Genomic DNA, 22,723 nt, shown 5'->3' with positions numbered 1-22,723 from the left:
CTTGACGTTTCAGCTTGTGTGTCTTGTTCAGTGGTGGTCGTCTTTCAGCCTTTCTTACCTTGGCCATGTCTCTGAGTATTGCATACCTTTTGGCTTTTGGGCCAGTGATGTTGCAGCTCTGAAATATGGCCAAACTGGTGGCAAGTGGCATCTTGGCAGCTGCACGCTTGACTTTTCTCAGTTCATGGGCAGTTATTTTGCGCCTTGGTTTTTCCACACGCTTCTTGCGACCCTGTTGACTATTTTGAATGAAACGCTTGATTGTTCGATGATCACGCTTCAGAAGCTTTGCAATTTTAAGAGTGCTGCATCCCTCTGCAAGATATCTCACTATTTTTTACTTTTCTGAGCCTGTCAAGTCCTTCTTTTGACCCATTTTGCCAAAGGAAAGGAAGTTGCCTAATAATTATGCACACCTGATATAGGGTGTTGATGTCATTAGACCACACCCCTTCTCATTACAGAGATGCACATCACCTAATATGCTTAATTGGTAGTAGGCTTTCGAGCCTATACAGCTTGGAGTAAGACAACATGCATAAAGAGGATGATGTGGTCAAAATACTCATTTGCCTAATAATTCTGCACTCCCTGTATTGTCAATCAGCATAGCGCCACCTAGTGATATAAATATGTTAAAGGGACAGTCTACACCTTAATCATCTTAAAGTCTTACCTTAGATTAAGCTGCAAATAGCCTCTTGCACATTTTCTATATTGTGCAGCAGGAATGGTAAAACGGTTATTTTAAAATTAATATTGTTTCTGGCCACTTAGAAATTGCTACCAAGCTCTGCCCACTGGGCTGCAAATGGCATCCAATCAAAAAAAGGCTCACTAGTTGGATTCAACATACTATATGCTATTCAGCAGAGTGCCTAAATGTAGCCCAGATCGTGATGTCATCAGTGGGTGGAGCTTGGAAGTCATTTCAAATGGTCCAGAAACAATATTAAATTTAAAATAACTTTTTTTACCATTCCTGCTGCATGATATAGAAAAAGTGCAGGAGGCTATTTGCAGCTAAATTTAAGGTAAGACTTTAAGATGACTAAGGTGTAGACTGTCCCTTTAAAATCATTTTCGGAACAATTCTACATCATGGCACAATTACACCTGCTTAAAAACTAGAAGCCACTTAAAATATACATACTAAACTCTACCCAAACATCTAATTTAAGAGTATGTTTCAATAAATTCTTATCAGAAATCATTCAAATATATTAATATTGTTATAACGAAAAGAAGACCTTGTGCTATGTTTTAACATGGTTACACTATCATTTGGCTTCCATTATAACTGTACTGTCTGTACATATTACAACTATTGGTATAATAGTGTACAAATTTTGTTAGAAAATGTCTCATGCATACCTCTATTAATGCCTATTTTATTTTAATTATGATGACACTGTGCTTTATATTCTGGTTAAGGCTATAACTTAACAGTGTGGAACATACAAAACAATAATTATTTTATTTTATAAGGTTTTAATTCCATTTTACATTTGCCTTGCTACCAACTGTAGTTACATTTTGTATTATTGTTTATCAATCATCAAAATAAAAAGAAAGAAAAAATAAAAATATCCTCCACTATGTAATTTGCTTTATTATACAGAACTTAATTAAAACTTTATCATCAGGATTGGTCCAGTATACAGAGAATTTTATATAGCAGCTACATAACATTTCTAAAATGTTATATACAATATGTGTGTGTATGTATGCAATGCATGTATGTATGCATGTATGTATGTATCTAACTCTCCTGCGTCTAGTCATACACGCTCCTACAAATCTCACTCTCACCTTCTGTCACTCTCACTGCTACTATTGCTTGCTGCTGGTAAAATCTCTCCTAACCCTGGCCCTGCAGCAATCACCACACTTTTACACTCTCGCTCTGTATCCCACTGCAAAAACTCTAGGTCACGCAATACTAACAATCTCATCTCCATTAACCCACAGCGCCTATTCCCTCCCTTTTCTTGTGCCCTTTGGAATGCTTGCTCGGTCTGTAACAAACTTACAACTGACCAAGACCTGTTTGTTTCCAACGCTTTTAACCTTTTAGCAATTACCAAAACGTGGCTATCTTCCTCTGACACTGTTTCCATTGCTGCTCTCGCACATGGTGGTCTTCACTTTAGCCACACACCTAGGCCAGGTGAGAGACATGGTGGCGGTGTTGGCATCTTACTCTCCCTCTCCTGCTCCTATCAGTACCTATCTCCATTTCCATCTTACTCCTTTTCTTCCTTTGAAGTCCACTGCATTCGCCTGTTCTCCCCCCTCTCTCTCAGAGTGGCAGTTATATATGGACCTCCTGGACCAACCTCCAAATTTATTGACAACTTTGCTGCCTGGCTTCCTTACTTTCTCATTATAAATACACCTACTCTAATTCTGAGGGACTTCAACATCCCCATTGACAACCCATCTGCCCCTGCTGCCTCTAAACTTCTCTCACTCACTAACTCCTTTGGCCTTTCACAATCCACCCTATTCCCTACCCACTGCAATGGACACTCTATTGATCTGGTATTCTCCTATCTCTGCTCTCTCCAAGATGTTGCCTGTCGCCCATTTCCCATCTCAGACCACCATCTGCTCACCTTTAATCTTAATATACAGGCTAAACCTACTTCCCTCCCTCGCCCCCACACAAGTCTGCACACTGTAGACCCTCCCCAACTCTCCAACCTTATTCAAATATGCATCCCCCACAATTCCACGATATCCTGCCCTGACCTTGCCAAAACCCACTATAACAATACTCTCTTCTCTGCACTTGACACTCTCGCTCTGCCCCAACTTTGCAAAGCCCCATGTCGTCAGCTCCAGCCCTGGCACTCCCAGCAAACACGCCACCTACAAAAATGCTCCCGCACTGCTGAACGTGCCTGGAGGAAATCCTGCTCTGAACCTGATTTCATGACTATAAGTTCATCCTTTACTCTTACACCTCTGCCCTTCACTTAGCTAAGCAAACCTACTTCTCTTCTCTCCACTCACTCCTCAAACCCTAAAAGACTCTTCTCCATTTTCAACTCTCTTCCCTACCCACCTGCACCACACATATATATTTATATATATATATATATATATATATATATATATATATATATACATACACACATACAGAGAGAAGCACACTCACAAGAACGAACAACTGACTCAATACCATTGTTAGCCTGTTCTCTGGCTACTATATCAGTCTGATCCCGCCTATTACAGTCAGTCCAGCACCGAAATACCAGGCAATTCCTCTCTGAACAAGGAACACAGCAACCCCAGACGATCGTTTCGGCCTTCATTGGGCCTCGTCAGTGAGGTGTAGCCATATTCCTCTAAGCACACTGAGCAAGGAGTCCACGTCTGGATTCCCCTTTTTCCCATAGGGAGACTAAATACACACTGAGAGAAGCACACTCACAGGAACGAACAACCGGCTCAATACCATTGTTAGCCTGTGGAGATTTACCACCTGGGTGCAGCTTTTTTTTTTCGTCTGGGGTTGCTATGTTCCTTGTTCAGAGTGAATTGCCTGGTATTTCGGAGCTGGACTGACTGTAATAGGCGCGATCAGACTGATATACTACAGGAAAGTTCTACTCTGTGAAAAGCATTACTGGGCTAAAAGTAGCTGCACCCAGGTGGTAAATCGCCATAGAACAGGCTAACAATGGTAATGAGCCGGTTGTTCGTTCCTGTGAGTGTGCTTCTCTCCATGTGTATATATATATATATATATATATATATATATATATATATATATATATATATATACATACATATACTATTATTTAACAACACACGCAGACGGCACAAGGGGCCACACTGAGCATGCATGATGACCACACCCTATCCAGAGGAGATGGGAGGCTAAGCTGACCAGATAGACAAGTCAGGATAATGGCGAGAGAGGGTCCAGGGGTAACCTAAGAGGGTCTATTTACACTGAACCCCAGTGAAGGATCCCGCCATGTTGATAAGTATGAAAAAAAACCTATATGAAACAGTTTTATTAATATGATTTATGCTCTTTACATTTATATTGAAAATTTTATTATTGAATGAGGTGAGTTAATCAATTCTGGTTTGCCCTTTATAGTCACAAATATTTTGTTTGGTAATTCCTGTTAACCTTGTCTTATCTGTCGACAATAACACTGGGTCAATTAGGAATCTGGTAATAATATAATTTTCTTATGGTCTTCCAGGATTATTAGTTTACCTGATTCTTGCCAGCTATGCTGAGAATTTAAATAACAAAAGTTCCTGTTTCTCTATTATACACGCAAGTTACAGCAAGTAAAATAATTTAGTGATTGTTTTCATTAGTTTTAACCTGATAATCATTTAATCATGGTAATGATGTATGCTTATTGATTTGCTTTATTCAAATATTGCTTATTATTTCTAATCATTATTTTTGCTAAGTTTGCTTATTGATCTGGTCTCAGTTTAATTAATAGACAAATCAGAACTAAAAGGATTCAGGTTTTATATATATTATCCATTGCAAATGATATAGTTCGGAGTGTTATTAAATTGCACACATTGCCCCTGCAAAGTTGGTAACCGCTATTATATATATATGAGTTACATTATCAGAATGATATAAAGGTTCCATAATATTTATTGTGTCTAAACACATAATACACTTTGCAGGTACACTACTGAAATAATAATAATAAAAATAATAAGGATAATATTCACTCTCTGGATTTAAAACACAGCAACCTTTACGTCACACATTAAAGATCAAACACAAAAATAGAAAACTATAACATAGATGTTCTAACATTGAAATTAATATTCGTTTCTACCTCGTGTTGGATATGTAATAAATAAGAGTTATTTAGGTCCTAGTTTGTTTGTACTATCAAATAAACATGCAGGGTCTGCAATTTTATTAAAAAAATAAAAACACAACTAAAGTGTTTTAAACAAAAACAAAAAAGAATAAAGAGGGGAAGGGAAGAAAGAAAAGAGAAAAAAAAAGAAAGAATAAAAGGGGGGGAGAGAGGGAATCAGAAAAGATTTTGTCTCCAGTGCTCAGGGTAGTCATCAAGTAATATCAATTGGAGAAAAGAGGGAGAGGCACAAAAGTAATCTATGATCTCTAATTGGGGTTCTCTGGGGTGGGCTAAAATTACTCTATCCCATTTAGCCATAAAGGCTTTTAATTTATTATCCTGAAAGATTAAAGGTTCATGCTGGTCCAAGACTATTTGATATGTCATGTTGTGTACAAATGCAGCTATGCTTGGAGCTTTCCTATCCTTCCAAGATTTGAGAATCATTTGGCTGGCTATTAAGATTAATCAGTGGTTTGCTCTGCACAAAGAGAGTAAGAAGAAAATATGCATAGGCTCTAAGATTGTTCTGGTCGGTAAAAATCTGTTTAACCAGTACTCTATTTGTTTTGGGCAGATATAGAAAACAGCAGGTAGATTACATTTAGAACAAACTTTGACTCCCCTAGTGTTCCATTTAGCCATTAACTTGGGCGTAAGATATGATCTGTTCAATAGTTTGATATGTGATTCTCTCAAGGCTATAGCAGACGTATATTTCATAACTCTGGAGAAGCTTTTTTTTAAAAAAAAACAGGATTAATACCTGGCACGTCTAAGCTCGATGTTTGGAAAAGTTTGTTAACTTTATCTTCTGCGTCTTTAGAAGACAGACATCTGTAGATAGCAGTCAATGAATGTTTGCCTTGGCGAAATCTATCAATAATTAAATTGAGCGGGTCCAGCGACCAGAGATTTCCCTCAGCAAACTTATGAATGCAAATATAGGCCTAGATTTGGAGTTTGGCGTTAGCCGTGAAAACCAGCGTTAGAGGCTCCTAACGCTGGTTTTAGGCTACCGCCGGTATTTGGAGTCAGTGATTAAAGGGTCTAACGCTCACTTTTCATCCGCGACTTTTCCATACCGCAGATCCCCTTACGTCAATTGCGTATCCTATCTTTTCAATGGGATCTTTCTAACGCCGGTATTTAGAGTCGTTTCTGAAGTGAGCGTTAGAGCTCTAACGACAAAACTCCAGCCGCCGAAAAAAAGCAGGAGTTAAGAGCTTTCTGGGCTAACGCCGGTTCATAAAGCTCTTAACTACTGTACCCTAAAGTACACTAACACCCATAAACTACCTATGTACCCCTAAACCGAGATCCCCCCACATCGCCGCCACTCGATTAAATTTTTTTAACCCCTAATCTGCCAACCGCCACCTACGTTATACTTATGTACCCCTAATCTGCTGCCCCTAACACCGCCGACCCCTGTATTATATTTATTAACCCCTAACCTGCCCCCCACAACGTCGCCGCCAGCTACCTACAATAATTAACCCCTAATCTGCCGACCGCAAAGCGCCGCCACCTACGTTATCCTTATGTACCCCTAATCTGCTGCCCCTAACACCGCCGACCCCTATATTATATTTATTAACCCCTAACCTGCCCCCCACAACGTCGCCGACACCTGCCTACACTTATTAACCCCTAATCTGCCGAGCGGACCTGAGCGCTACTATAATAAAGTTATTAACCCCTAATCCGCCTCACTAACCCTATCATAAATAGTATTAACCCCTAATCTGCCCTCCCTAACATCGCCGACACCTAACTTCAATTATTAGCCCCTAATCTGACGACCGGAGCTCACCGCTATTCTAATAAATGTATTAACCCCTAAAGCTAAATCTAACCCTAACACTAACACCCCCCTAAATTAAATATAATTTTAATCTAACGAAATTAATTAACTCTTATTAAATAAATTATTCCTATTTAAAGCTAAATACTTACCTGTAAAAAAAAATCCTAATATAGCTACAATATAAATTATAATTATATAGTAGCTATTTTAGGATTAATATTTATTTTACAGGCAACTTGGTAATTATTTTAACTAGGTACAATAGCTATTAAATAGTTAAGAACTATTTAATAGTTACCTAGTTAAAATAATAACAAAATTACCTGTAAAATAAGTCCTAACCTAAGTTATAATTAAACCTAACACTACCCTATCAATAAATTAATTAAATAAAATACCTACAATTACCTACAATAAAACCTAACACTACACTATCAATAAATAAATTAAATACAATTTCTACAAATAACTACAATTAAATAAACTAACTAAAGTACAAAAAATAAAAAAGAACTAAGTTACAAAAAATAAAAAAATATTTACAAACATAAGAAAAATATTACAACAATTTTAAACTAATTACACCTACTCTAAGCCCCCTAATAAAATAACAAAGACCCCCAAAATAAAAAAATGCCCTACCCTATTCTAAATTAATAAATTTAAAAGCTCTTTTACCTTACCAGCCCTGAACAGGGCCCTTTGCGGGGCATGCCCCAAGAAAATCAGCTCTTTTGCCTGTAAAAAAAAAACATACAATACACCCCCCCCCAACATTACAACCCACCACCCACATACCCCTAATCTAACCCAAACCCCCCTTAAATAAACCTAACACTAAGCCCCTGAAGATCTTCCTACCTTGTCTTCACCTCACCGGGTATCACCGATCGGTCCTGGCTCCGATATCTTCATCCAACCCAAGCGGGGGCTAGACATCCACTGAAGAAGTCCAGAAGAGGGTCCAAAGTCTTCCTCCTATCCGGCAAGAAGAGGACATCCGGACCGGCAAACATCTTCATCCAAGCGGCATCTTCGATCTTCTTCCATCTGGTGCGGAACGGGTCCATGTTGAAGCAGCCGACGCGGATCTATCCTCTTCTTCCGGCGTCTCCCGACGAATGACGGTTCCTTTAAGGGACGTCATCCAAGATGGCGTCCCTCGAATTCCGATTGGCTGATAGGATTCTATCAGCCAATCGGAATTAAGGTAGGAATATTCTGATTGGCTGATGGAATCAGCCAATCAGAATCAAGTTCAATCCGATTGGCTGATCCAATCAGCCAATCAGATTGAGCTCGCATTCTATTGGCTGATCGGAAAAGCCAATAGAATGCGAGCTCAATCTGATTCAGCCAATCAGAATATTCCTACCTTAATTCCGATTGGCTGATAGAATCCTATCAGCCAATCGGAATTCGAGGGACGCAATCTTGTTGTGGGGGGCAGGTTAGGGGTTAATAAATATAATATAGGGGTCGGCAGTGTTAGGGGCAGCAGATTAGGGGTACATAGGTATAATGTAGGTAGCGGCGGTTTACGGAGCGGAAGATTAGGGGTTAATAATATAATGCAGGGGTCAGCGATAGCGGGGGCGGCAGATTAGGGGTTAATAAGTGTAAGGGTAGGGGTGTTTAGACTCGGGGTACATGTTAGAGTGTTAGGTGCAGACGTAGGAAGTGTTTCCCCATAGGAAACAATGGGGCTGCGTTAGGAGCTGAACGCTGCGTTTTTGAGGCTGGCCGCGTCCGTAAGCAACTCTGCTATCGAGAGTTGCATTTGCGGTAAAAATGCTCTACACTCCTTTTTTGGAGCCTAACGCAGCATTTTTTTGAACTCTCGATACCAGAGTTAATTTTATGGTGCGGCCAGAAAAAAGCCCGCGTAGCGTTAACAGCCCATCTACCGCCAAACTCCAAATCTAGGCCATAGTGTTTGGCTTGCAACTATGCAAAAAAATTATATTTTTAAATATAAATTAAATATTTCTTATCTAGATTAAATTCCCTAGATATAGAGTAAAATGTTTCTGATGTCTTTAGTAAGTGGGTCTACCAATTGTATAATATAATTAAGGTTTTTTTTGAAGGCAGATGAGGTAAAGCCGATTTCCAAGTCCGGGTTTCCCCAAAAGAAAACAAATTTATTGTTAATTTTTACCTTCTTATTTCTGTTGACACTGAGAAAATAAGCACTTTCTGTTCCTATAAACGGAGGTCCCCAGGATCTTGTATCATCACCAGAACCTGCAACCAAAATGGCAATAGTTAAACCATAGTTCTGCACATACAAAAGCATAAACTGCATGTGTTTTCATTTTTTTATTACTTTCTTTTTTTGTGTTGTTTAAAAGAACCTACAGCAACACTGTACAACTTAGGTTCTATAAAACACATTTTAAAAAGGAACAACTTTACAAACTTTTTATATATAACTTTGGAAAAATGTTTTTGGTATTAGTTATTAAGAATAACTTTAAATCACTGGTCACACCATTTCCGCTATGACGGACGCATGATGGGAACCCTGGCATGGCAGGAAATTAACGCTTCTGAGAACCTGGATGCATTCATCTGATCTTGGAATAAAAATTTACCTCTACCGGGCATGGCCATAAAAACATAAATAATTATGCTTATCTGATAATTTAATTTCCATCTGTATGGGAAGAGTCCATAGCTGCATTCCTTACTTGTGGGAAATACTGAACCTGGCCACCAGGAGGAGGCAAAGACACCCCAGCCAAAGGCTTAAATACCTCTCCCACTTCCTCATAACCCCAGTCATTCTGCCGAGGGAACAAGGAACAGTAGGAGAAATATCAGGGTGAAAAAGGTGCCAGAAGAAAAAATTTCAAATTTAGGGCTGCCCATCGGAGAACACGGGCGGGAGCTGTGGACTCTTCCCATACAGATAGAAATTAAATTATCAGGTAAGCATAATTTGTGTTTTCCATCTTAATATGGGAAGAGTCCACAGCTGCATTCCTTACTTGTGGGAAACATATACCCAAGCTCTAGAGTACACAGAATGCTAACGGGAGGGAAAAAAAGTGAGACGGACCCTAATCTGAGGGCACCACAGCCTACAAAACCTTTCTCCCGAAGGCTGCTTCAGCAGAAGCAAAAACATCAAACTTGTAAAACTTTGGAAAAAGTATGTAAGGAGAACCAAGTAGCCGCCTTAAATATCTGATCCATAGAGGCCTCATTTTTGAAGGCCCAAGAGGAAACCACTACTCTGTTAGAATGAGCCGTAATCCTCAGAGGAGGCTTATGTCCCGCCGTTTCTATGCTAAACGGATGACACTCAGACAAAAAGATAAGGAAGTCGAAGAGGCCCTCCGTCCCCTACGCTTGCCGGAAAAAAACAAAACAAAGAGGTTTGTCTAAATTCCTTTGTGGCCCGAAGATAGAACTTCAAGGCACAAACCACATCCAGAAATACGTTATAAACGTTCCTTCGCCGAAGAAGGATTAGGACATAAGAAAGGAACCACAATCTCTTGATTGATGATGCAAATTGACCCAACCTTAGGAAGAAAACCTAACTTGGTTCGTAGAACAGCCTTATCGGCATGCAACACCAGATAAGGAGGGTCGCATTGCAAGGCAGCAATTGCATAGGCTCCAACGGAGCCTGTTGCAAAACCTTAAGGACAAGACTTAAACTCCAAGGAGGAGCCTTAGGTCTAAACACAGGACTGATCCCAGCAGAGCCTTAACAAATGGCTGCACATTTGGAAGCTCTGCAAACCTCTTGTGCAGTAACACAGACAGGGTCTTGCAGAAAAGCCCTTCTCCAGTTCATCCTGGAGAACAGAAAATGTAGGTCCTCCACACCTTATGATAGATGCGACGAGCAACCAGCTTACGAGCTTGAATGAGAGTAAAAATAACTCTCTCATGAAACCCTCTCTTGGCTAGGACTAAGCGTTCAATCTCCACGCAGTCAGCCTCAGAGAATCTAGACATTGATGAACAAAGAGACTTTGGTCAGCAGATCCCTGCGACAAGGTAATTTCCACGGAGGAAATTATGACATCCCCACTAGATCCGCGAACCATATCCTTCGCGGCCAAGATGGAGCAGTGAGTATCACTGACGCCTGCTTGACTCAAGCTACTACACTAGGACGTAGTGGTAATAGTTGGAAAGGATAAATTAGATTGAACCTCCAAGGCACCGCTAATGCATCTGTTAGCTCCGCCTGAGGATACCTGTACCTCGCCCTCTATCTGGGTAGCTTGGTATTGAAACGTTATAAGATCTTCCTCTTGCAAATCTCTGCCAACACTCGGAATGGAAAGACCATTCTCCCGGATGAAAGATTGTCTGCTGAGCAAATCCGCTTCCCAGTTGTCCACACCCGGAATGTGGATCGTTGACAGCGAACAAATGCAAAACTAGGGATCTTCTCGTTCCCCCTGATGGTTGATGTAAGCCAACGAGGATATATTGTTTGATTGGAATCTGATTAACCGGGACGAACCCAGCCTTCAGAGCATTGTATATTGCCTGAAGATCCAAAATGAGATCAGGACCGAGCTTTTCCTCCTGAGACCAGAGGTCCTGTGCCTTCCTGGCACCCCAAACAGCTCCCCATCCTGACAGACTCACAACCATAGTTACAATCACCACGGATGGTCTTGAGACGGACGTCGCTCAGGACAAGTGATCCGGACAAAACCACCAAGAGAGCGATTCTCCCGATTGGTTGTCAAGAGATTTCTGTTAAAACAGATCTGAATGATCGTCGTTCCACTAGTTCAGCATGCGCAGTTGCAACAGTCTGAGGTGAAACCTGGCAAAGGAAATTATGTCCAAACTGGACACCATGAGACCAATCACCTCCATACACAGAGTCACAGATGGCCTTAAGGAGATCTGGAAGGCAAGACATGTTGAACCTAGCTTGCAACGTCTCTGGTCTGTTAGGAATATTCTCATGTCTATGTAGACTATTATAGTACCCGATAATCTGTGTTACCCGATAATTCTACCCTGGTACTTGATACAAGAGAACTCTCTCTAGATTATCTGCCATCCATGGGATCGAAGAAGACAGAGGAGGTATTCCGAATGGTCCACTCTTGGAAAAATGTATTTAGCTAGACCAAACAGAAGGGCAATAAACTGGAAGTGCTGGTCCAGTTGGTACGAGAAGGGAGCATCCTTCAGATCTATCATGGTCATGAACTACCCCTCTCAAACGAGGGGAAGAATAGATCTTATTGTCTCCATCTTAAACGAGGGGACATTTAAAAACCTGCTTAAGCACTTTAGGTCCAGAATCGGACGGAAATTTCTCTCCTTCTTAGGGACCACGAAAAGGTTTGAATAGTATCCCAAACCTCTCAATGCGATAGGTACAGGAAGAATCTGCCCTTGGGTGGCTGAGACTTAAAACCTTTCTTGTAACCCTGAGCTATGACCTCCAGGACCCATGGATCTTGCATGTCCCTGAACCAAGCGACTGAAAAGAGAGACATACTGCCCCCTACATGATCCAGAAGAGGACCGGGGACCGCTCATTCATGCCGATGTAGACTCAGCGGGCTTCTTGCTCTTCATATACTCTTGCGGTAGGAGGGCACCCTTGCCCCCTGTGACAGTGGAGATAATTTGAGTCCAGGACTGGACCAGACAAAATCATTCTCTTAAAGGGAGGGAAGATGTCTAGACTTAGAAGTCATATCCGCAGGCCATGACTTCAGCCAGAGCCCGACAGGCCTGAACAGAAAAAGCTGAAGTCATAGCATTAGAGCGAATAAACTGCCTAATAGCAGCACAGATACAAGAATTAACAACCCTCAAGGCCGTAAATCTTTCCTGAGTAGCGTCGAGGGGATCCTCCACCCCAATCAAATCCTATAAGGAGTCACACCAGAAGGTAGTTTCTGCAGTAATCGTGGCAACAACCGCCGGTTGAAAAAAATATCCCATGCATCTCCGGACTCTAACTTTCATCCATGCTCTCACTGAGAGGCTGACAGGACTACTTAAAACTCCAGTCCCATCTCGAAGAGTACTACCCTCCATAAGAGACTGCTCTGAAATCTTCTAACACTTCTCTGCCAACCTCCTGTGGCAAAAGGCAAAGAATGACTGGGGTTATGAGAAAGTGGGGGAGGTATTTAAGCCTTTGGCTGGGGTGTCTTTGCCTCCTACTGGTGGCCAGGTTCAGTATTTCCCACAAGTACAGAATACAGCTGTGGACTCTTCCCATATTAAGATGGAAAGTAACTTTAGGAGTTAGTTCAAAGAGTTAAACATGAAACAGACCTTGTCCCTATTCTTCCAAGGAGCATCACTCAGATATAACAGTAAAGTGATGGTAAATCCTAGCGTTTGTGAAACGTTAGGATTTACCATTGGAACAAATAAAGAGGACTTTCAGTCATAAAGTATAAAACACTTCATGCTGAAAGTTCCTTTATTTGTTTGAATCATTCGCTGTGCTAAGTGCCTCAGGCAGCCCATGGCAGAACACTATTTTGCTGTGAGGAGACGTTTCCACCTCTTAGCCTATAGCTGTGTGGCCCAGCTGGTGCCAAGCCGGATAGCCCACACAGCTATCGGCTAAGAGGTGGAAACATCACCTCACAGCAAAATAGCATTCTGCCGTGGGCTGCCTGAAGCAATCAGTTGGCAAATGCTTCAGACAAATAAAGGAACTTTAAGCATGAAGTATTTTATACTTTGTGACTGAAAGTCCCCTTTATTTGTTCCACTTGTAAATCCTAGTGAAACGCTAGGATTTACCATCACTTAAGCATCAAAACATGTCAATGAAATACAAATTTTATACAACATTTTAGTTCAAAGGAACATACAATTGTTCTTTGTTGCATTTAAAATAGGCTGTTTTAAAACGTATGACATTTTTGAAGAATGTTCCAGTACAGAGAAAAAATGTTTTTATGCTTGTGAAGTGTATGGGAGTTCTCCTTATCAACCAGTGAGCAAACAGGCTTTATGGACCAGATGTTCTGTTAGCCTCAAAATCAAAATAAACAGCTTTAAATGGACATTATACCTCTTTATGTATATAATTATCATTGTCTCACACTTCCTAGAAAAATTACAAAGCCAATTATGTAACCTAGATTTTCATCAAACTGCTGCAAATTGCCTAAACCAGCTATAGATGTTCAGCATTTTGAAAGAACAACTAGGTTACAGATTGTGCTTTTTGGTCTCTCTAGGGAGAGTGTGAGACAAATACAGATTTTACACAAATGCAAGATGTTTAATGTCCCTTTAATTTAACTTTTTTCATGCAAAAAAAAAAATATTTTAACAAATGTAGTAAGTGCTCTTTCCTATGCATTATAAGACATTTTTAGAGTTTGTTGACCCTTTAAGTCTGGGCTCATTGACAAAACCATCTATTTTTAGAGATTTGTTAAAGGGCCATAATACCCAAATGTTTAAACACTTGAAAGTGATGCAGCATAGCTGTAAAAAGCTGACTAGAAAATATCTCCTGAATATCTCTATGTAAAAAAGATAGATATTTTACCTCAAAAGTTCCTCAGTAGCCACCTCCCATTGTAAAGGATTTCTAAGCAGCATTTTAGTGTGTCTGTCCTGGGACAGCTGAAAGGATGAGCCTCGTGAACTCTCATATTATTTCACCAATCAGGTAAAGGAAGCTTACTATGAAATCTCATGAGAGTTAAGTCAAATCTCATGAGATCACAGTAAGAGTTCATGACCTCAGCACTGCTGATGCTGATTGGCTGCTGTTCATTTCTTCATTTTTTTTTTTTTACCTACAGCTGGGAGCAGCTGAGTATAACTTTTTACACAGAACTTACTCTGCTGAGCTGAGGAGATTGTGAGGTAAAATATCTTCCTTTTTTTATATAGAGATGCTCAGGTGATATTTTCCTGTCAGCTTTTTACAGTTATACTGCATCAGTTTCAAGTGATTTAGCATATCAGTATTATGTCCCTTTAAATGCACCAAAAAGTAAATGTACTAATTTGTTAGAGCATTTCATTATTGCATTATTGTTTGCATATGGTTTAACCCCCGCAAAGAGGTTAAACCAGGGTGACCAGAATACCCAAATAAAAAAACAGGACAACTTAGCAGATGCAGATTTATTTATTTTTTTGTCTTGGTGCGGCCATTTTTAATCATAGTCTATGCATACCAATTAGATATGTGCATTTGTTGCTTTCGGGTAGCAAGGAATGCAGAATATGGTGCAGATTACAAGTGGAACGCTAATTAATGCTCCAGCTCAAGTGTAAAAGTTAGCTTTCTACGCTAGTCGGGTTGCGATAGAATTGAAAGGAAACTGTTTTTACTCTTGCGCTAACTCAACGAGTGCAAAAAGTCGAATTTAGAATATTGCGTGTGCGTTCACGTATTCCCCCATAGAAGCCAAAAAAGAGAGAAAAAAACTAACACCTTACTCTTGCGCCAAGCCAACATGAAAATATGACTATTTTACATTCCAATGTTCTATTTATTCATAAATACATATACTGTACAGATAGGGATGCACCGATACCGATACTAGTATCGGTATCAGTGCCGATACTGAGCATTTGCACAAGTACTTGTACCTGTGCAAAATGCTCCGATACCTAAACCGATACTGTAATGCAGAGTAGACACCTGCCTAAAACGGAAGGTGCCTTCTCTGCACTGTTACAGCGCTGTGAGGGAGGGAAGGAGGGACGCGATGCAAGAGAGCTTCTGCCCTTAGTGCGCTTCCAGCACACTGCTCTGCTGCACGCCTTGTATTGATATCGAGAGCCGGAAATGAGGTGCTTACTCTGCACTGTTGCAGCGCTGGGAGGGAGGGACGCAAAGCAAGAGAGCTTCTGCCTTTAGTGCAGAAGAAGCCTTTATGGAGAAATGTACATTGACGTCTATGTGGAGCGTTTCAACGGTATTACATTTGTGCTACATTGTACTTTATTGAGAGGACTGTTATGCAAAGTCTACAATTTAATAAAGAATAGCCAGCGTGAGTAGCAGTCATACTGTGGAGTGGAAGCCAACTCAGTTTGGTGTTCTCCTCTGCAATCGACTCCCAGCTCACAGTATGAGACTACCGTTACATATAGAGCAGACTCCTCCACCTTCTCCTGATAAATAAGTTGGTGTTACCCTCTTCACTTGTCCACTCACAGGGCATAGGGTATATACACAGTATAGCCTGACTATAAAAACAGGGGATACTGGCACTCGACCTAACATACAAGAGCCTCTGTTACGGGAGCTGGAAATGATGTCACTCTGGCCCGGCATCATTACAAGGCCCGCAAGGGAGCAGCGTGCTGGAAGAGCAAGTTTATAACAATAGGCTTGCGTTTGTTATTGTAGAGCATGTTTTTATAGTAAGTATTAACATAACACATTTTATAATAAACAGGCAGGTTGAAACTTGAGGAATATATAAAAAAAACATTGTAGTATAGGAAGGAACCATTATCCAAGTCAAAAGGAGTATACAGTTTTCACTTTTATTATGAGAAGTCTACATTTTTAGATGACGGCTATGGGGAAAGAGGTAGAGAGAGAGACAGTTCTGGGGAGGGAGGGAGGTAGAGAGAGACACAGCTTTGGGGAGGGAGAGATAGACAGCTCTAGGGAGGGAGGGAGAAACAGCTCTCGGGAGGGAGAGAGAGAAACAGCTCTGGGGTGGGAGGGAGAGAGAGAGAGACAGCTATGTGGTGGAAGGAGATACATCTATGGGGGGAGGGAGAGACAGCTATGGGGAGGGAGAGACAGCTATAGGGAGGGAGAGACAGCTATGGAGGTGAGGGTGAGACAGCTATGGAGGGGAGGGTGAGACAGCTATGAAAGGGATGGAGAGACAGCTATGGAGGGGAGGGAGAGAGAGACAGCTATGGAGGGGAGGGAGAGAGAGACAGCTATGGAGGGGAGGGGGAGAGACAGCTATGGAGGGGAGGGGGAGAGACAGCTATGGAGACGAGGGGGAGAGACAGCTATCGAGGGGAGTGGGAGAGACAGCTATGGGGGGTAAGGAGCTATGGGGGAGGGAGAAAGAGAGCTATGGGGGAAGGGGGAGATAGAGAGTTATGGGGAGGGAGAGGGAGAGAGTTATCGGGAGGGAGAGAGAGAGAGAGCTATGGGGAGGGAGAGAGAGAGAGAGACAGCCATGGGGAGGGGGAGAGAGAGACAGCTACGGGAAGGGAGATAGAGAGATAGCTATGGGGAGGGAGAGAGACAATTATGGAGGGAGGGATAGCTATGGGGGAAAGAAAGGGAGAGACAGCTACGGGAGAAAGGGATAGAGACAGCTATGAGGAAGAGAGAGAGAGCTATGGGGGAGGGAGAGAGAGACCGCTATTGGGGGAGGGAGAGAGACAGCTTTGGGGAGGAAGAGAGAGACAGCTATGGGGGGAGGAAGGAAGAGAGAGACAGCTATGGGAGGAGGGAGAGAGAGAGCTATGGAGGGAGAGAGACAGCTATGGGGAGGAAGAGAGAGACAGCTATGGGGGGAGGGAGGGAGAGAGAGAGAGAGAGAGAGAGAGAGAGAGAGAGAGAAAGAGACAGCTATGGGGAGGGAGGGAGAGAGAGAGAGAGAGAGAGAGAGAGAGAGAGAGAGAGAGAGAGAGAGAGAGAGAGAGAGAGAGAGAGAGAGAGAGAGAGAGAAAGAAAGAGACAGCTATGGGGAAGGAGGGGGAAAGACAACTATGGGGAGGGAGTAAAGTATTGGTAATTGGTATTGGCGAGTACTTGAAAAAAGTATTGGTACTCGTACTCGGTCTTAACAAAATTGTATTGGTATATCTATATATATATATATTCTTTTTTACAATATAATACATAGAACATATTCTGTTATGTGCAGAAGATTGGAATGTCAAATATTTACAGTAAATACACACTATATTAAACACTTTATGAAAAATTAATATTGCAAAAACATGTTTTTTCATGTTTTCATCTACTTAACTGCAAAGGGCTCCAATGCACGTATATATATATATATATATATATATATATATATATATATATATATATATATATATATATATATATATGTTTACATATATGTATGTGTTTATATGTCTGTAAATACATGTAAACACATATAAATACATAAACACATAGGAACACATATATAAACATACAGTTATGTGAAAAGAAAGTACACCCTCTTTGAATTCTATGGTTTTACGTATCAGGACATAATAATCATCTGTTCCTTAGCAGGTTTTAAAATTAGGTAAATATAACCTCAGATGAACAACAACACAACATATTGCACGGTGTCATGATTTATTTAAAGGGACAGTCTTTTCTAGAATTTGTATTGTTTAAAAAGGTAGATAATCCCTTTATTACCCATTCCGCTGTTTTGCATAAACAACACGGTTATATTACAACACTTTTTACCTCTGTGATTATCTTGTATCTAAGCCTTTGCAGACTGCCCCCTTATTTCAGTACTTTTGACAGTCTTGCATTAAGCCAATCAGTGCCCTTTCATTTGTAACTCCACAGGCGTGGTCCCAATGTTATATGTCCTCTAGCTGTGAAAAACTGCCAAATGCATTGAAATAAGGGGCCACAGTCAAGGGCTTAGAAATTAGCATATGAACCCACCTAGGTTTAGCTTTCAACAAAGAAAACCAAAAGAACAACGCAAATTTGATGATAAAAGTGAATTGAAAAGTTATTTAAAAATGCATTCCCTATCTCAATCATGAAAGTTAAAATTTTGACTAGACTGTCCCTTTAACAAAAATAAAGCCAAAATGGAGAAGCCATGTGTGAAAAAATAAGTATACCCTTACTGCTTCCAAAGGAATTAAGAGGCTAAATACCAGCCAGGTGCTGCTAATCAAATGCCCTTGATTAATTGATCATCAGCAAGTGTGACCACCTCTATTAAAGCTGAAGTTTTAGCAGTTTGCTGGTCTAGAGCATTCAGGTGTGTGTTAACACAATGCCAAGGAGGAAATAAATCAGCAATGATCTTAGAGAAGCAATTGTTGCTGCCCATCTGGGAAGGGTTGTAAGGCAATTTTCAAACAGTTTAAAGTCCATCATTCTACAGTGAGAAAGATTATTTACAAGTGGAAAACATTTAAGACAGTTGGCAATCTTCCCAGAAGTTGACATCCCAGAAAATTCACCCCAAGGGCAGACAGCGGGTAATAGGGATTAACCTACCGACGGCTAGTACATAATCAATGAAGAGTGAACCCTCAAGCATGTGCAGCCAATCATTTTGTGCACCTGACAAGTGCTTTCTAACTACTATTATTCAACTGATGAAACAGTCAAATGTAGACTGAGAAATAGGTTGTGAATTCTTATTATTTTTAATTAAAGTCTATTGGTTTTATATAGACATTTATAGCACACTTTTTGTTGTCAAGACTCCATCGGACACTTATTGCAATTTGCAAACTGTGAGTTGTCGGAGTTACCGCTTATGGTTAATTAAACCAGCAGTTGATTATTCGGCTGGGGTCAGACGGACATACACACACACCGCCCAGTGTGAGAAACATTGACACATGCACACAAAGACACACACACAGACACACACACAAACACACATACTCACATAGACACACACACACAAAAACTTTGTCCACGTGTTAAAGAGACTGTGGTGTAGAATGATGCTCTACTTTATTTGAGCTTTTTATGTAGTGGTGGCTAAGCTAGAGACATATAACATCCTTTGCATATCATACACACATACAGATACACATACCCACACAAATACATACACACACACAAATATATATATATATATATATATATATATATATATATATATATATATATATATATATATATATATATATATATATATATATATGGCTTAAATACCCTTTATATGTTTGCTCTTTTCTCGTAGCTGACACTGTCTTGTTAAATGCCTTGTTTAAGGCCGAAACGTGCCAACTTTTTTAGACTATCAGCTCGAGTTTCCTGTTTGGGAGAAGACCCGGTAAGCCCACCTTCTATTTGGCAGGTCTGTCTCCTTTGGTATCGCACCATTTTTCTTTCTGCTCTTTTTTTACAGGTTACCTATGTGCCGATGTGACTTAGGAATATAAGGAGAACTATTCACATAAGGAACATTGCTCTATTTACACTTCTACATGCTCTGGATTACAGCTTTTTCTTCTTTTTTTCTTTGGACACACATGATGACACAATTTTATATATATATATATATATATATATATATATATATATATATATATATATCTTTTTGAATTTTCTTTTTTGTTTATCTATCCATCCTTTTTGAATCCACTATTTTCCTTTCTTATAGTGGATCAGGGTCACCTACACCTTTTAGTGTACACTTATTTTTATATATATATATATATATATATATATATATATATATATATATATATATATATATATATATATATATATATATATATATATATATATATCTTTTAGTGATTGTACTATTATTGTACCTATCCCATCTGTACATTTTTTGTGATTTGTATTTTTATGTACTTTTTAGTATTTTAGTATTTTGTTGGTTTAATACATTTATACTGGTTGCGCTCCTTACACTCTCCAACTATTTCCATTGACATGACACATGGAATAGGGTCACTCTCTACACACACTTGTATTGCAAACTAAATTCCAGAGCATAGTTATTAAAAGGTAAATATTATGATTGCCAAACCTCTGCTAAACTACCATGATATCCGTATGGTTCATAATGGTTAAACTTGTTACTATACTTGTCAAACACTTTTTTTGTATAGTACGGTTTTGGCTTTTGCATCTTTATTCTTCAAATAACCTTGTCAATATAACATAATGTTAACCCCTAGTTAGAGACTAATTTAGCATTGCAGGTCCAAGAGTGACCTATATATCGTCAAGTTTAGGGGAAGAAAAATGAGGACTGTGTTCTTTTATGTACACCCTAAGTTGTCAGATATGATGTGAATATTTGAAATATTGTTTGTACCTTGTATTGAATAGGTATCTATCATTGTGTCCTCAATAAAAATAATAAGAATTAAAAAAAATGAATCAACACTTTTTTGAATAGCAATTCATGTTCCCATTTGGGGCCAGCTTACAAGTGGATCAATATTTAATGCTCCCGCACGAGTAAGCTTTTTGTACATGTCTGGTAGCACTCGTATAAAAAGTGAAAAGTAAATATTTTTTGCTCGTGCACTATCCCAATATGCGTGAAAAGCTGAACTTAGAAGAATATCTCGCAAACAAAGTGGGAAAAACCGAACACCCTACTCACAAAATCATAATTTATGTAAGAATTTACCTGATAAATTAATTCCTTTCATATTGGCAAGAGTCCATGATCTAGTGATATATGGGATATACAATCCTACCAGGAGGGGCAAAGTTTCCCAAAACCCCAAACCTCAAAATGCCTATAAATATACCCCTCACCACACCCACAATTCAGTTTAATGAATAGCCAAGTAGTGGGTGATAAATAAGGAGTAACAAAGCATACCAAAAGAGGAATTGGAAAAATAATTGTGCTTTTATACAAAAATCATAAACACCATAAAAAGGGTGGGCCTCATGGACTCTTGCCAATATGAAAGAAATTAATTTATCGGTAAGTTCTTACATAAATTATATTTTCTTTCATGTAATTGGCAAGAGTCCATGAGCTAGTGACATATGGGATAGAAATACCCAAGATGTGGAAGTCCACAGAAGAGTCACTAGAGAGAGATAGATAAACTAAAAACAGCTATTTCCACTGAGAAATTAAATCCACAGAATAATTAAGTTTTTCTCAAAACACTTAAATCAAAAGCAGTAGAATCAAACTGAAACAGCTGCCTGAATAACTTTTTCTACCAAAGACTGCTTCAGAATGGTAAAAACAATAAAAGTATGCAAAGAAGACCAAATTACTGATTTGCAAATTTGATCAACCTAAGCTTCATTTTGAAAAAGCCCAAGAAATGGCAACTGAACTTAGTAGAATGAGCTGTAAATCTTTGAAGCAAAGCCTGTCCTGACTCAAAATAAGCCTTGAAAAACAAAAGCTTTAATCAGGATGCCAAAGAAATGGCAGAGGCTTCATAACATTTTCTGGAACCAGAAAAACAGCAAATAGACTAGAAGTCTTCTGAAATCCTAGTAGCCTCGATATAGAATTATAAAGCTCTTACCACATCCAAAGGATGTAAAGAATATTTTTTTAAGGATTAGGACACAAAGAAAGAACAACAATTTCTCTACTAATGTTGTTCAAATTTACAATCTTAGGAAAAAAAACGAAGTCAACAAAACGACTTATCTAGATGAAAAAAACAGATAAGGAGACACACAAGAGAGAGCTGATAAATCAGAAACTCTTGTAGCAGAAGAGATAGTCGAAAGAAACAACACTTTCCAAGAAAGTAGATAATCTTCAAAGAAAATATAGGCTCAAAAGAAAAGAGCCTGCAAAATCTTTAAACCAAATAAGACTCCAAAAAGGAGAAATTAATAAATGAACAGGCTTGATACCAACCAAAGCCTGAACAAAACAGTGAATATCAGTAAGCTAAAATTTGCAGACAAACTTATCCAAACCATCCTGAAAAACGTTAAAATTCTAGGAATTCTAAAAGAATGCCAAGAGAATTTATGAGAAGAACACTATAAAATATAGGTTTTCCAAACCTGATAATACATGTTCCTTGAAACAGACTTAAGCCTGCAACATAGCAATAGTCAGAAAAACCTCTATGACTAAACACTAATCAATTTCCATACCCCCAAATTAGTAATTTGAGATTCAGATAGAAAAATAGCCCCTAAAACAAGAGGGCTGGCCCAACAGAAAGTGGCCAAGGATGGCAACTGGACATCGGAACAAGATCCAGATACCAAACCTGTGAGGCCATACTGATGCTATCAGAAACACATGACACTGTTCCAATATGATCTTGAAAATCACTTTTGGAAGAAAAAAAACAGAGGCGGAAAGATGTAGTCAGGTTGCAAAACCAAGACACTGCTAATGCATCCACCATCTCCACCTGAGGATCCATGGACCTGAAAAGGAACCTGGGAAAT

General features: G+C 39.6%; 1 protein-coding gene across 1 annotated transcript in view; it reads right to left on the bottom strand.

Annotated features, from left to right (window-relative positions):
* The window catches only part of SUGCT (succinyl-CoA:glutarate-CoA transferase), a 1,111,985-nt gene that overhangs the window by 955,091 nt on the left and 134,171 nt on the right, over positions 1 to 22,723 (bottom strand). The window contains exon 4 of the mRNA XM_053715817.1: positions 8,837 to 8,922. Coding sequence (XP_053571792.1) covers positions 8,837 to 8,922 — 86 coding nt within the window. The remainder of the gene's footprint in view (positions 1 to 8,836; positions 8,923 to 22,723) is intronic.

This window comes from Bombina bombina, chromosome 5, assembly GCF_027579735.1.
Source record: "Bombina bombina isolate aBomBom1 chromosome 5, aBomBom1.pri, whole genome shotgun sequence".
In the NCBI taxonomy this organism is placed as follows: Eukaryota; Metazoa; Chordata; class Amphibia; order Anura; family Bombinatoridae; genus Bombina; species Bombina bombina.
Note: the sequence above shows the minus strand (reverse complement) of the source record. Positions and strands in the feature narration are given on the sequence as shown.